This window comes from Molossus molossus, unplaced genomic scaffold, assembly GCF_014108415.1.
Source record: "Molossus molossus isolate mMolMol1 unplaced genomic scaffold, mMolMol1.p scaffold_m16_p_3, whole genome shotgun sequence".
Lineage (NCBI taxonomy): Eukaryota > Metazoa > Chordata > Mammalia > Chiroptera > Molossidae > Molossus > Molossus molossus.
Window position 1 is genome coordinate 70091350 of NW_023425366.1, and position 17131 is coordinate 70108480.

The following is a 17131-nucleotide window of genomic DNA, read 5'->3' on the forward strand; positions in this document are numbered from 1 at the left end:
CTGTCTCAGAAACAATAACCAATCTGGAGCTGGTCCTCACTTCCCTTAGTTCCCCCTCAGACTCCTTCAGCCGGAGCCCAACCCTTAGGAAGCATGCTTTCCTCCTTCCTCTTGGTGTGAAAGCAGCGTTCCATGATTCCTAGGAAGTGCCTTTCCTCACTCCATCAAGTCAGTAAATCTGATTTTGTCAGACTATTGGTTTGTTCCTCATGGTCTTTGGCTAATTAGACTTTAACATCAGTCAATAGACAATTCTCCTTTATCATTGACCTCTTTTCTGAACACAGCATTAATGTCATGTTCAAAGTGGATCTGGACAGTTGCCCTGCCGCCCTCCCAAATGGGAGCTCAATGTTCTTTTATGCATCTTATGCCATTGGGCTTGCAGATTGAGTATATGTCCTCTTTACTGATTCCAGATATTTTTTCTTCTTATAAACACTCATCTTCAGATCTTATTTTATCAGATTATATTATTGTACCCTACTCTTCCTTGTTACAATCATCCATTGTCACCATCTGCTTCACACCCGTCCCCTGCCTTTCATTCCCTGAAAATTTTAGCTCTTGGCTTATTGATATGGACTCTTTTTACAATGCTGTGGACAAAATCTTGGTAATTTCAGTATCTGTGTAGATGATACTTTTAATACCCTGGCTCCTCAGTTCTTTGACCACCTCTTCTCTAATGATGTTTATCCTTAGTCATCCCTAAATTATTCTCTCCCATGGTCATGCTGTCAGTACACGTACTTTAATAACTCCATAATCTCAGTTTCAAGCACCCTTCTCCCTGAATGCCATCTCCTACCCCCGCCCCCCCCCCCCGTATTCTCAAATATCTTGTATTCAATAATTTTCCAATCCTACCAGGTATGGTTACAGTAGCATTTTAGTGCTTTTAACCTGGTTTGTATCCTTAGTTCTCTCAATTTTTTGTATTAGTTACATGGTTTATTATTATAATGACTTTTTTTTTTGACAGTGCAAACCCCAGTTATATTGGTCTAGTTTCATAGTATAGCCTGCTGCTCAGAGAACCAAAGGGCCAGCTAATGGTGAGGGAAGTGGCATCTGTAGACTTCCAGTGTGTGCAGGACGCCCCCAGCCCAATGTGTGTTCACTGCTGTTGTACCTGGGAGGAAAGAAGGGAGGTAGCTCTTTGGGGGTGGTGGTAGCTCTAGAGTAATTTAGTGTGGGGCCCAGGGTCTGTTTTTCACAGACGGAGGTAGAAGGGATCACATGCAGTTCTTTATTACAGATCTGCTTTTCAGCCTGTCAGCACCTTCAGGAAAGCCTCCAGCTGGTCCTCCTCCTTGATGCCCACAAACTTGTCCACCACGTCCCCATTCTTGATGGCCAGCATGGTGGGCACCGTTGGCCCCTCATAATCTATGGTGAGCTCTGTGTAGTTGTCAATATCCACCTTGGCCATCACCACCTTTCCGTGCTGCTCGGACACCATCTTCTCTAACCTCGGCCCCAGGACCTTGCAGGGACCAGACCACTGTGCATGAAAATCCACAACCACTGGTGTCTTACTGTTGACAACCCGGTCTTGAAAGTCAGGTCCATCCCAGATGTTAAAGGTTGTTGTACAGACTCTGGTGGTGTATAATGACTGGGCTTGGCTGGGTGCTACTGTCAGGTCACCAGGACTGTAAATAAACCAGGACCTCTCAGTCCATGGGACTACGCACCATCCACTGAGCCACACCAGCCAGGCAGCTGTGAAAATCTTAATCAGTTTCACAGATTATATGTTAATAATAGCCTGATGATAGTCTTTTCTCTGAACTCCAGATTTATATATTTAATGGACTACTTAAAGTCTCTATTACATGTCTGATGGTTATCTCAAACTTAGCGTGTTCTGAAGGGAATTTCCCCTGTGTTTTCTCAAGCCTACTGCTCTCCTAAGCTTTCCTATCTTGGTAAAATGTAATTACATTTTTTCTAGTTGTTGAGGTAAAGCAACCTTTGATTTTTCTCCTTTCCTTATAACCTGTATCCAATCTGTCAAGAAGTCTTGTTGGTTGTACCTTCACAATATGACCACAGTTTGACCACTTTACGTCTCCCCTTTGCCTCGTCTTCGTCTTTACCAATGTCACCTTCCCAATGGGAGTCAGTGCGGGTCACCGTGGACCTCACACCCACCTGCGACAGTCTCCATTCTCTTTCCTTAGGTGTTTAGTTTTTAACCTTCATATTTAACATACTGTATGGTTCACTTATGTTCCTCTTATATTGTCCATAAGAGCAAAGATGTTTATTTTTTTTTTACTTATATATCCCCAATGTTTAAAATGATGTCATACACATAGTTGAAATTTAGTAAATATACACTGGACAATGAATGAAAAAATTTGTGCTGAGAATTAGGAAAAGTAAGATATTTAGAGCCATATATACAAGAGCAAATAGGCCCATGGTTATTATTTCCATGGTCTTCCTCTAGTGAAATTTTAGTCTTATGAAGTAGCAACTTAATAACAATAATAACTGAGTACTTATTATGTGCGCAAGCCATCCCACATGTTTTATTCATTTCTTCTTTAAGCCGTGCAAGCGTCAGAAATCGCTATCATTATCTCTGTTTTACAGATGAGCAAAGCAGCTTGCTCAAAATCACCTTTCTAGCAGGTGATTATGCTGGAATTCAGAATCTATTCCATCTGACTCTAAAGTTAATTTCTTTTCACTTTAATACATGGATTATTTTTTGGCTTTTGGCTGGTGTTTTGTTTAATGGGGGTATTAATATAGGCAATAAACTAGGCAGAAAAACTGAATGATATGTCGTTAAGCCAATTGAGTTCATTATATATATATATTTTTACACAAACTTCAGTATAATGCAATTTTAATGTTTTCTTTATTTGTGGGGGGGATCTAAATAGTAAAAATGTAAGGCAAGCATTACTTGCATGTTTAATTAAAAATTAATATTGGCTTGTATCAAAATCTATATGTTTGTAATACTAGAAACAGGTGCACTCGATCTTTTTTTAGTTATATTTGAATGTTAAAAAATAAATTTTAGTTAAAAAAAAATATTTCTCCTGCATTTAGGAGGCAATAGAAAAGCTCCCCTGCTGCTTATTTATTTATTTTTAAATCCTCACCTGAGGATATTTTTCCATTGATTTGCAGATAGAGTGGAAAGAGGGAGGGAGAGAGAAATGTGAGAGATACATTGATTGGTTGCCTCCCGTACCACCTGGGTCAAGGATTGAAATTGCAACCCAGGTACATGCCCTTGAGCAGGAATCAAACTTGTGACCCTTTGGTCCTTGGGCCAACACTCTAACCACTGAGCCAAAACAGCCAGGGCAGCTAATTTAATAACAATGATTTTTTTTTTTTAATCTTCACCCAAGGACATTTTTCCTTTTTTTTTTTTTTGTTCACATAAAGTGGGAGGGAGAGAGAGGAAGAGAGAGAAACATCAATGTGAAAGGGACACATCGAGTGGCTGCCACCCGCACGACCAACCAGGGCCAGGGATAATCTGCAACCAAGAATCGTGCCCTTAGCGGGAACCGAACCTGGATCTCTCTGGACCACAGGCCAATGCTCTAACTGCTGAGCCAAACTGGCCAGGGCAACAATGATTTTTGATGGATGTAACGCAAATATCTGCTGTGAGGCAAAGCGTGATTTACTTTATTATTTATTTCTGCATTCATTACATTGATTACACTGTAATGGGCTTCTGGGACCCTAACAATGAAGAGAAAATTGAATAGGTACCTATGAGAGAAAACTTGTGGGCCATTTGTCCTGCACTCAGACAGATGCTGTCATTTTTGTTTTGAGCTTTGTAACTCATTCATTTTGAGACTCTGGTAACAGATTTCACTGAATTTCAAGTGTAATTTGAAACATTTTTTTTTCTTTTGACACATTTTTAGTTATGTGATAAAGTGTGCTGATAAATTAATCTACTTTCATATACAAAACTTCCTTTTCTAAATCAAAGGAAATGTTCACTGTAAATCACATACACTTAAGTAATTCAGTGGTTTAGGCATCAGCAGAACAGCATCCTAGCTCGAACTTCTACATTTCCCAACTGTCTCAGTGCCCTGACTTCTTCCTCTGAAAACTGAGCATAATTCTCATCCTGTTTATTTATAGACATATTGAAACTTTCCTCAGGTAATTTATAAGAAATCACTCTGTAAATTGAAGTTCCTATATTAATGTAAAATGATAGAAATTTTATTACTATTGCATGGCTTAGAGGGATTATTAAATGTTTTATCAACTTGATACTTTCTCCAAAAATTAAGGTTTTGGATGATAACATTCACCTTTTCATGAGTATTTTTTTTTGTTTTTTTGTTAATGCAGAATTTCCTGGAGTGTGAAGTAAGCCACTGATGGATTTAAACTAGAGTACTGGTGACAGTTAACATCCTAACATTAATACTTTTCCACCTTCATTTTGCTTTTGTTACTAAAATAATTAATGTTGATATTAACATTGTTTCTATTTTCGTGGTTATAAACAAGGCAATGAGATACATTTGAGTGCACATGCCTTTGCATATTTATATAATTTAGACCCCAATTTTCTGGTTGATGTACACTTTACAGAGGCTTTTGTTTAGATTCTATCTGTGTTCAAATGGCCTCTCCCAAATTCTTCATTTTAAATCTATGATAGTAAATCTACCAGAGGATCATCAGAACATCACATCAGGGATGGTAGAGGAGCATATACTTGCCAATTAAATATTTATTATTCTCGTCAAATTTAAAACCACCAAAGAATGCATTTAAAACAGGTAATAGTCATTGCATTCAAAGTTCTAATCCCTAGTAAGTCCGTCACTGTTTTCCCCTCCATGTTTAAACCCGCGTTCTGGAGGTAGGAAGACGTTCCCTTGCCCTCAATGAGATGGCAGGTGATGTTTCTAAGGGAGGGTCCCTTGATGCTGTCTGAATCCTGCTCAATCACTGTGCATTGGCTGGCGGTTGAGATGGTGACTCCTGATCTCTCTGCAAGGCCAGTGAACAGGGGAATGGCTGTCCCCATCTGCTGACCTGACCTCATCTTGGCACCTGCCATTTCTGCAGGTTGTCTGAGACTCAGTTGTGCCAGCCCTCAGGCCCCAAGCCTTGAAACCCAGCACCTCTCACTGTGACGGCCCTGTGTCAGGCCCCTGCTTGCAGTGCACGTATGAATGCCTAGTGTCTTCCATACCCGTGGAGCCAAAGGAGCTTCTGGAGAGGGTTGTTTCCTCTAACACTCTTACGCCCAAACGTTTTCCACATAATTTCTAGTTTGCTACAGCTCTTCCATACTGTGGCAGGTGATTTTCTTTTAACGTCTCTAGTGGTGAGCGAGGCAGAAACCTGTCCAATTTCAACTTGACTCTCTCTCATGCTTAGATGTCATCGTCTCACTAATGAACTGAGGGAGTGACACAGCCTGGCACCCTCCTTTCTTGCTCTACCCTGGGCATCTCCTGCTCCTTTCATCTTAACTCTGGCAATCTTCTTTCTTACTCTGTTGAATGAGAATTTTCTTATGACATAAACTTATTTTTTTATTCCATGACCTTGTCTGAACCCACCCTCATCTTTCTGGTACAGTAAACCTCAAGGCTAATAACCAATGGCTGAGCAGTGTGGGGGGACCCTGGAGGCCAGAGAGTATTCAGGTTTTGCTAATAATAATAATTCCAGGGGTGTTAGAAGTGGATGAAGTTACAGGGTGAAGTACCATTTATTGACCCCCCCAAAATTGTTTAGAAGGGGAACAAGAGTGTGGTGTAAAGAATAGGGGCAATTACATGAGACGCCAGGGTCCTGCTAATCCCTCTCTAGGCATAAATTGCTAATTATAGTTGATTTATGTAATTCTTATAAATTAGATTATTTTTAACCCTCCTTTGTACATGAAGAAGCAGAGGAGAAAATTATAGCTAACTGTGACATGGACAGAATGTGAGTCCACAAATGCCCATTTTGAGAACCCCAAACCTGCATTTATTCTCTCAAACATTTCTGTGTGTGCTAGAAAAGACCCAAGGCTCATGTCTACAGAAACTACAGGCAGCTGTAATCTACCCCACTAGCACTGAGGGGAAGGAGCAGACAGGCTGCTGCGCCCTCTGTGAATTTTTTCCCATTTAAGTCATGCCTGTTCACACCGATTTTTCTGATTACAATCTTGTCAGTAGACATGTAGATAGGGAGATTATTCCTAAGTCTGCAACTCTTGAAAAAACCTAAGCCTATAAGTGAGATAAAGTTTAGAACTTGTGATGGAAATAGCTATAAATGTACACTGGTATTTTGGGGCAAATGAAGTGAAAATATTTTAACAAAAGGTAACTGGATAAAAATATGGTACTATAAAAACTTAAATTGGGTTCAATAATTCTTGAGACTTTGATCTAATTCAAAAAATTTTTGGCTAGCTTATGGATTTTTTTCTTCCCTGACACTGTTGCAAGCCATATATTTGAAAAGAAATTTCACAAAGGTATGATTATTACAGCACTGATAAGCTGTTATCTCCACAAAACAGAGGTTGACAAGTCAGTGTTTTGTGGGACCAGGTTCTTCAGCCATGAAGATATCAGAGGCTGGTACGAGAAAGCCACATTGAAAACGTGGGATATTATATGTACTAAAGTATTCACAATAAAGTTTCACCAACATAAATGTCCCCAAGTCACTTACATGTAAATAAGATGGCTTCATATTGAATGGCTTGGAAAAGGGGATTTTTGCTTTCTCTACCAATTTTAATTTAACAAGAAAATATAACTATGCCAACGAAAATATCACGGCCTTAAGCAATCATTTCCACACTTTCCAAATGACACCTCTTATCAGTAAAAATTTTAAAGCACACTTCTCTAAATGTTACTTTTATTTATTTTTAAATTTCAGAGTGTGTTAATAAACATTGTAAAAAGTACATACCAATGAAAATTTACAAATACTGTTTATTTTATTCTATTTTTGCTTTAAATTAAAAATATTTAAATGTATAACAAAACATTTTGTTTTTTAATTTTTGCCAGAGAATTTTTTTTTCTGTCTGATTTATTTCATTTAGCATAATCCCTTCAAGGTCAATCTATTACCAGAGAATTGTGTGGATTGCCTTTCTCTGTTGCCAGTGAGAGTGGGTTCTTATGATGTCTTGAGAAAAAGAATTTTCTAAGACTCACATGGGTGAATGAATGATATTTTACTTGCATAAAGTTATGTCCTTTGGTTTTCAAAGTCTTATTTCCCTTAGTCCAGTCCTGGAAGATGGGTAGCTGGGGATTCAGCAGGACTAGAATAAAGCCAGGGTCCGGAGTTTCTGTTCCATGGTGGAGTTGAGTCTGGCATAGCATCAGGCTGGTCACAGTCCATTAGTCCATTGAGCGCATCGTGGTTGAGCGCAGGAGCGTGAGAGCCCTGCAAGGCAGGAGTCAGGCACCAGCAGCAAGCAAGCAATAAGGGCCAAGGGAGAGAACCCCTTTGTTTAAGAGCTAAGTATCTCAGATTTCCTGCCCTTGCTGTGGCCGCGTCTATTCTGGCCAATGACGAGCTCCCAGGTGTGATTGACAGGCAAGTATCTTCCCACGTCACCCAGACCTTACTGGGCATGCATCTAAATGGCCTCTGTCCAGTCCCTGCCTTCATTGATCTGCAGGGAACACACTTGGAGAATGTTAAACTGCAGCTTTCTGGCAAAGCTTTATAAATGGCATGCCCATATTATATAGTTTTCACTTTACTCCTTTCCTGTTAATTAATAACCGGGTTAGTATAACAGTATCACATCTGTGTTGCTGCAAATGATAGAATTTCCTCATTTTTATGGCTGAATAATATTTTAGTGTGTGTGTGTGTGTGTATATATATTCCACAACTTCTTTATCTGTTCACCCATTGATGGATACTTAAGTTGTTACCATGTCTTGGTTATTGTAAATAAGGCTGCTATGGGGTACAGGCATCTTTTGGTAGTTAGCATATCTGGAATTGCTAGATAATAAGTTCTATTTTATGTTTTTGATGAACTTCCATACTGTTTTTATAGTGGCTGCATCAGGTTATAATTCCAACAGTACACAAGAGTTTTCTTTTCTCTACACCCTTGTGAGCATTTGTTATCACTTGTCTTTTTTTGTTTATTAATCCTTATTTGAGGATATTTTCTCCACTGATTTATTTTTTTTTAGAAAGAGTAGGAGGGAGGGAAAGAGAGAGAGAGAGAAAGACAAATAATGATATATTGATGTGGGAGAGACATGCTAATTGGTTACCTCCTGCAAGCGCCTGGACCAGGGCTGGGTATTGAACCTGCAATCCAGGTACATGCCCTTGACTGGGAATTGAACCCATAACCCTTCAGTGCATGGGCCAAAGCTCTAACCACTGAACCACACTGACCAGGGCATCACGTGTCTTTTTAATGATGGTCATTCTAACAGGTGTGAGGTGATATCTTATTGTGGCTTAATTTGCATTTCCCTAATCACTAGTCACATTGAGCATCTTTTCATGTGCCTATTGGCTATTCATATATCTTCTTTGGAAAAATGTCTATTCAGGTCCTTTGCCTGTATTTGAATTGGATTATTATTATTTTTGCTATTGAGTTCTATCAGGTCTTTATATATTTTGGATATTAAAACCTTATCAGATACATAGTTTGCAAATATATTTTTCCATTTTACAGATTGTCTTTTTACTTTATTGGTGGTTTCTTCTGCTGCACAGAAGCGTTTTAGATTGATGCAGTCCCACTTGTTTATATTTTATTTTGTTGCTTTTTAGGTATGATTAAAAAAATTATTTTTAAGACCCATATTAAGGAGATTTTATCCTGTATTTTCTCTAGGAGTTTTATGGCTCTAAGTCTTACATTTAAGTCTTTAATCCATTTTTAGTTAATTTTTGTAAGTGGTATAAGATAGAGGTCAAGTTTCCTTCTTTTACATGTGACTATCCAGTTTTCCCAGCACCATTTATTAAAGAGGCTGTCTTTTCTCCACTGAGTATTTTTGCCTCCCTTGTCAAATATGAGTTGATCATATATGGTTATGTTTACTTCTGGGCTCTTGATTCTGTTCCATTGGACTATTTGTCTGCTTTTATGCCATTATTATGTTGTTTTGATTACTATACTTTTATAGTATAGCTTAAAGTCAGGAAGTGTCATGCCTCCTGCTTTTTCTTCTTTCTTGGGATTTCTTTGGCTATTTGGGATCTTCTGTGGTTCCATCTACATTTTAGACACCCCCCCCCCCATTTTTGTAAAATATGCCATTGAAATCTTGATAGAGATTGCATCGAGTCTATACATGGTAGTATGGACATTTTAACAATATTAGTTCTTCCAGTTCATGAAATCGGGATGCCTTTCCATTTACTTATGTCTTTTCTTAATTTCCTTCATAAATGTCTTACAATTTTCAGAGAAGAGATCTTTCCCATTCTTGGATAAATTTATTTCTAAGTATTTTATTACTTTTGGTGCTATTATAAATAGGATTAATTTCTTTATTTATCTTCCAGAAATTTCATCATTAGTGTATCAAAACACTACTGACTTTTGTACGTTAATTTTATATCTTGCAAATGGAATTTTAAAATTAGTTCTAACAGTTGTGAATCTTTAGAATTTTCAATATAAAATTATGTCATCTGCAAATAGAAACAATTTTACTCATTAAGTTCCAATTCTGATGACTTTTATTTCTTTGTCTTGCCTGCTAGCTTTGCCTAGGACTTTCAGTACTGTGTGGATAGGAGGCATGAGAGTAGGCACCCTTCTTTTGTTCCTAATCTTAGAGAAGAAGCTTTCAACCTTTTGCCATTGAGTATGATGTTATCTGTGGGCTTGTCATATATGGCCTTTATTATGTTGAGATATGTTTCTTCCATGCTTAATTTGTTGTTGTTGTTGTTGTTGTTTTAAAAATCATGAATGGATGTTGAATTTTATAAAATACTTTTTTGTGTCTATTGAGATTGCCGTATGATTCTTTTCTTTCATTCTATTAATGTGATGTGCCACATTGATTTATTTATGTATGTTGAATCATCCTTGCATCTCAGAGATAAATCTCACTTGATCATGGTGAATAATCATTTTAATGTCCTTCTGAATTCAGTTTGCTAGTATTTTGTTGAGAAATTTTGCAACTGTATTCACCAGAGATATTTGCCTGTAGTCTTCTTTTCTAGTTAGTATCCTTAACTGGTTTTGGTATTGTGAACGTTTTATATGATATTCACATTTATTATTTCTTAGCAAGAAAATTGCATAAGAATGAAAACATTTTCAAAACATCCCATTTTATTTTGAAAATAAGTTCTTTTGACCATTGTTAAAGTATCAGTTTTATCATGAAGGACTTATTAAGTCTATTTACTTTGTCAAGAATATTTGCTAAATACAGATTACTGAAGCCCACTTATCTAGAGAAGGTGAGCAGTTTGGGAACTCTTTTTTTTTTTTTCTTAATTAAAAGAAAAATGCTTAACTCATATTTATGTTGACAGATCTTCTTAAGTATCTGGCTTGCACTGACCAGTAAAGCTGTTGTGGTAGAAAATAATTTTCTGGTTACTTCTTATATTCTACAGAATGTATAAATATTATGTATTTAATATTCATGTTTTTATGAATGCGAAAATAGGGCAACATTCTGAAGTAAGTACCTGCAATTTCTCTGAAAGTCTTCCAGGCAATGGATGTGCGAGGTACGGTGAGATGATCAATTACTCTCTGATGTGCATTTTATTTTTTTCTCAGCTTACTTTACAGCTGAGAGGCTGGACCAACTCATATATTAAATACAAGCAGAACTTTCTTATTTTTATTTTTATTTTAAAGATCACATAATTAAATAATTCAAATCCCACTGGGTTGTTATAAACATCTGGGAAGTAGTCACTATATTGGTGATCACAGAGCTGAAGTAGTTTCAAACTTTGGTGGGTATAAGAATTATCTGGAAAGGGTATAAAATTGCAGGTATTTAGGCCCTACCCATTTAAAGAAATTCTGATTTAATAGGTTGAAGTGTGACTTAGATTCTGTAATTTTTATCAAAAATCTTAGATAATTCAAGAGAAGTTCCTTAGAAGAACGCACTTTGAGAAACCTAGACTAAAGGGAGTAAAATAATTTTCCATATTTTCCACGCAGTATCATCTTTGGTTTAAGATTATTAGCACATCAAAGTTTAGTTTAAGACTGCATAAATACCCAGGGAATGAAATGCAGCAAATGGTAATGGCTCTTTAATATGTTAGAAAGCTATAATAGGAGGACATATACATATCTATTTTGTGCATAGCAGTTAACAAATCATAACCCAGTTGCTGGCTAAGAATCCCATTCCCTGACCCCTATGGATAAAATTTCCTTGAGCTTTTTTTTATACATTCTGGATTATGCATCTAATGCCACAGTTAGATTTCTATGAATTCTTAAGTGAAAAGATCCCTTATGATCCCTTCTGGATTTATTATTTTTTTATTTAGAAACATTGACATGAGAGGGACACATCGACTGATTGCCTCCCTCATGACCCCGATCAGGGCCAGGGACGAACCGCAACTGAGGTATGTGCACTTGGCCAAAATCAAACCCGCGACTCATTGGTTCACAGGCTGACACTCTACCACTGAGCCAAACCAGCCAGGGCTCCCTTCTGGCTTTAAATTCCTATTCTTGTCAGGTTTCATTTCCAGCATCTGATCTCTTTACTTTGCTTTGTGCTCAATGCAGAGTCAATAACTTTTTCTTTCCCCAACCAAACTTCACTGTACTTATACATACATTGCATTTGGATGTTAGCCTGTTCTTAACTGTTATTTGGCATCCTGACATCAAGACTTTCTCACTGACCACTTTTGCCCATGGGCTTTGTTCCCCCACTCAATCCTTTTCTGATTGTTATGCCTGGTAATTTACTCCTATCCCTGCTGCTCAGCTTCTTCCATATACAATTATACATCAAGGTGATTTGTTGCATCAAACCACTAGCCACATGGAAGAACTTATAGATACCTTAAATTTCTTTCCTTCCTTCCTTCATCATCCATCTCTGTAGATGGAAGACAAGAGGACCTCGACTCCTCAGTTCTGCACTCTGAAGGATGCCACTGGTTTCAGAGAGCAGAAATGACACCAACCATTTTTCCCCTTTTCTTTTTAAATTGTGATGAAATTCATATAACTTAAACTTATCCCTTTTATTTATTTTTTAAATATATTTCTATTGATTTCAGAGAGTGAAAGGGAGAGGGAGAGAGAGATAGAAACATCAATGAGAGAAAAACATCAATTGGCCGCCTCCTGCATGCCCCTTTGAGCCCGCATTCAGACATGTGCCCTGACTGGGAATCAAACCAGAATCTCTCAGCCCATGGGATGAAGCTCAGTTCATGGAGCCACACCGGATGGACAAATTTACCCCTTTAAAACAGACAATCAGTGGCATTTTAGTGCATTCACAATGTGCAACCATCACCTCTATTTCAAACACATTTTCATCACCTCAGATAAAACCCCATTCTCATTTCAGCTGTCTATTTCTCCCTCCTCCCAGCCCCTGGCACCAATCAGCTTTGTCTCAGTGGATTTACCTATTCTGGGTATTTTATATAAAAGAAATAATATGACATATAACATTTCGTGTCAGGTTTGTTTCACCTAACACAGTGTTTTCGAGATTCACACGTGTTATAGCATGTGTCAGAACTTTCTTATTTTAATGGCCAAAATAATCTATTGCATGTATTTAATCAATTTGTTTATCTATCATCTGCTGATGGGCATTTGGGTTGTTTCTGTGTTTGGCTATTCTGAATAATGCTACTATAAACATTCATCTACAAGTATCTGAGTACAATTTTGGTTTTAAATATATATTTTTTATTCCTTAATGCTAGTTTCCCTTTTGTAGATTTAATAAATGATTACAGTGATCTGACCTATATTGAGTACTTGAATTTTATACTGGTCACAATTTTGACTTTAATTCAGATGGTTGATTTCAGTTGTAGCTTCTGGTGGTGTTTTTCTGGGCAGGGCGTTGATACTAGGTTTTGCCAGTAATTTGGCCACTGGTCCCCTGTTTGCACTTCACAGAGTAAGTGGGAGTGAATGTTGGGCCACCAACTGAAGACATACAGGGTGACACCTATGCTAAAAGTGCTCATTTGAAGTAAAGGCCCAAGAAGTACTGGGCCTTAAAAGTTGAAGAAAAGGGGGACATTGGATTAAAGCTAGTTTCTCGGTTTCAAAAAACATGGTTTAAGACAAAGACACATTTTTGGCACATTTCTATATTCTTTTAGTCCATATGTCCCATCTTTTTGTGTTTTAGGTTAACTGTATTCATCAGTTAGAGGCTAAGTATTACATCTTCTTACCCCTTGAATCAGAATAAGACTACTGCCGTCACTTTTTTTTTTTTTTTTTTTTAGCAGTCAGTCATATTGATTAAAAAGCTTCCTTAAACTATGTCAGGTTTAACGTTAGGCTTCTTCTACCCTGTACTGGAGGCACACAGACATAGAATGTAAGAAACAACTGAAAGAAGCAAAGAGCATTATTAACACTTAGTTACAGATTTTGAATCATGAGTTAACTGCTTATCTACAAATCTGTGTGTATGTGTTTTTTCCCAGCTAGTCAATTCTTCGTAAATCTTCAAAATTGTATAATCAATATGGCTGCTTTAAACACTTAAAGCACATAGAGTCAATAACATTTTCTAAGGAAATTGGAATTAACTCTGTGTTGCCTTTTGTTATTTGGTAAAATAGATCATGTTTATTATCTATTTAACAGGCTTTTATTTGCAGGTTTATTTGAGGGTGTCAAAATTAAAGTAAATAAATCTTGTTCAAAGGAGAATGTTGCTTATGATAAAGATTAAGAATATTAAATAGATTGTTTTTGTTGGTTGCTGATTTTTTCACTTTATTAAATTATGGTTGACATAAAATTGTATATATATAAGATGTACACAATGGTTTGATATGCATGTATATTGAGAAGTGATTGCCACAATCAAATTAATTCATACATCTATCACCTCACATAGTTACCTTTTTTTATTTTCTGGTGTGGTGAGAACACTTAAGATCAACTCTCTTAGCAAAGTGCACATATGAAATGTAGTATTCTTTTTTTTTTTTTAATGAATTTTTATTTATTTTTTTGTTACAGATATTTTACCTTTTTACCCCATTGGCACCCCCCACCCCAACCCCCCTCCATCCTTTCCCCGGCTTAGTTGTCCATGTCCATTGGTCATGCACACATGCATATAAGTTCTGTGGTTTATCTCTTCCCACCCCCCCCACCCCTCTTCTGAGGGATGTCAGTCTGTGCCCTACTTCCATGTGTCTGGGTCTACTGTATTCCTCAGACTGTTATGTTCATTATATTCCATATATAAGTGAGATCATGTGGTATTTGTCTTTTTCTGCTTGGCTTCTTTCACTTAGGATAATACTTTCCAGGTCCCTCCATGTCGTCTCAAAGGATAAGAGATCTTTCTTTCTTACCGCTGCATAGTACTCCATTGTGTATATGTACCACTGCTTTTTTATCCATTCGTCTACTGGTGGTCACTTGGGCTGTTTCCAGATCTCAGCTATTGTCAATAGTGCTGCTATGAACATGGGGGTACATATATTCTTCCTGATTGGTGTTTCAGGCTTCTTAGGGTATATTCCCAGCAGTGGGATCACTGGGTCAAATGGGAGTTCAATTTTTAATTTTTTGAGGTAGCACCATATTGTTTTCCATAGCGGCTGCACCAGTCTGCATTCCCACCAGCAGTGTATTAGAGTCCCCTTTTCTCCACACCCTCGCCAACACTTGTTTGATGATTTGTTGATGGCGGCCATTCTGACAGGTGTGAGGTGATACCTCATTGTTGTTTTAATTTGCATCTCTCTGATGATTAGTGATGTTGAGCATTTCTTCATATGTCTCTTGGCCATGAAATGTAGTATTCTTAACTATTGTCTTCATACTGTATGTCAGATCCCCAGAATTTGTCACCTTCTAACAGGAAGTGTATACCCTTTGAACAACATCTTCCCATTTTTCCTACTTCTATCCCCTGCTAATCACCATTCTACTCTTTGATTCTGAGTTCAACTTTTTGGATTCCACATATAAAAGAGATCATACAGATCTGACATTCTCTGTCTGGCTTATTTCACTTAGCATAATATCCAACCCTTGTTGTAGCAAATAGCAAGATTTCCTTCTTTGTCATGGCTGAACAATATTATATCATGTGTGTATATATAATTCACCTCTGTAGCCATTCATCTGTCAATGGACACTTAGGTTGTTTTCAAGTCTTAGCTATTGTGAATAATGCTGCAATGAATATGGGAATGCAGATATCTCTTTGAGATACTGATTTCATTTTCTTTGGATATATACCCAGAAGTGGGTGGGCTTGCTGGATCATGTGATCATAGAATCTCACCTAGAGATTCTATTGACTGTATAGTATCCTTTAATATATTTATTTCCTTCTTGAACTAGTAAGTTGTTTCTTACTCTGAACTCTGTTGAATACAATAAAACTAAACCTATTTACTTTTACTCTATAAATCATCAAGTATTTATTCAGTGCCTACTATCATTTAAGTTTTAGAGTCTATTTTATATTATAAAATATAAGACAGGAAAATGGGATAAAGAATAATGAGGTCGAGGAGAACAATTGTAGCCAGGGTGCACAGGAGTTGAGATGGAAGTGACGCTTGTAGGTAGGATTCAGGTATGTTCCCTAAGACTTCTGGGCCCCAGAAGTACCTATACTTTTTCTGGTTATGCAGTCAAACATGAATCTGGATACTGATGTGAAGGACTTTTGCAGATGTAATGAAGATCTCAAATCAGCTTGTTTTAATATATGATAATATGCACTCTTATTTATTTATTTATTTTTATTAATTTATTTTTGTTACAGATGTTTCTCCTTATTTTTCCCCATTGACATCCTCCTTGCCATCTCCCCCATCCCATCCCTGGCTTTGTTGTCCATGTTCATTGGTTATGTGTACATGCATATAAGTTCTGTGGTTTATCTCTTCCCTCTCCCCAAAACCCCCTCTTCTGAGGGTTGTCAGTCTGTACCCTACTTTCACGTCTCTGGGTCTACCCTATTCCTCAGGCTGTTATGTTCATTATATTCCACAAATAAGTGAGATCATGTGGTATTTGTCTTTCTCTACTTGGCTTGTTTCACTTAGGATAATATTCTCCAGGTCCCTCCATGTCGTCTCAAAGGATAAAAGATCTTTCTTTCTAACAGCTGCATAGTACTCCATTGTGTATATGTACCACCACTTTTTTATCCACTCATCTACTGATGGACACTTGGGCTGTTTCCAGATCTTAGCTATTGTAGACAGTGCTGCTATGAACATGGGGGTACATATATTCTTCCTGATTGGTGTTTCAGGCTTCTTAGGGTATATTCCTAGAAGTGGGATCACTGAATCAAATGGCAATTCAATTTTTAATTTTTCAAGGTAACACCATAGTGTTTTCCATAGTGACTGCACCAGTCTGCATGCCCACCGGCAGTGTACTAGAGTCCCCTTTTCTCCACACCCTTGCCAACACTTGTTTGATGATTTGTTGATGGCGGCCATTCTGACAGGTGTGTGGTGATACCTTATTGTTGTTTTAATTTGCATCTCTCTGATGATTAGTAACACTGATCATTTCTTCATATGTTTCTTGGCCATTTGTATGTCCTGTTTGGAGAGGTGTCTATTCAGCTCAAGGAGGATCACTCTTTAGAGGGAGCTTTTCTGTGAATAGAAATTAAATCAGTGTGCCAATAAGCTAGATGAAAGTGTTAAGGATTTCATTTTTTAAATATGTGTGAGATATAGGTATATATGTGTGTGTAGGTATATGTATACACACACATATAATACACATATAATATATATCCTACCTGAAAAGCAGTTTTAACTTTAAATTGATCCTCTGTAGCTTATGTTAGAACGTTGCTGAGAGGGACCTAGTAGACAGGTACAACCTTCTAATATGTCATTTTCAATTTCAAAATATGTTACACTAGGCTTTATCTTATGTTCT

General features: G+C 37.3%; 1 protein-coding gene across 1 annotated transcript; it reads right to left on the reverse strand.

Annotated features, from left to right (window-relative positions):
- Positions 1-1270: 1270 nt before the first annotated feature.
- LOC118642037 (thioredoxin, mitochondrial-like) lies at positions 1271-5397 on the reverse strand. The gene is made up of 2 exons (XM_036279693.1): positions 5216-5397; positions 1271-1658 (listed from the first exon to the last, which is right to left on the reverse strand). Exons 1-2 carry the CDS (start codon positions 5395-5397, stop codon positions 1271-1273), a joined length of 570 nt encoding a protein of 189 aa, XP_036135586.1.
- Between the last annotated feature and the right edge of the window lie 11734 nt (positions 5398-17131).

Excerpts from the sequence above, each read along its gene's own strand:
- LOC118642037 (XM_036279693.1), bottom strand. The coding sequence starts at position 5,397 with ATGAGAGAGAGTCAAGTTGAAATTGGACAGGTTTCTGCCTCGCTCACC. Across the intron at positions 1,659-5,215 it reads AAGCTCCTTTGGCTCCACGG|TCCTGGTGACCTGACAGTAG; the intron begins GTATGGAAGACA and ends GTTTATTTACAG.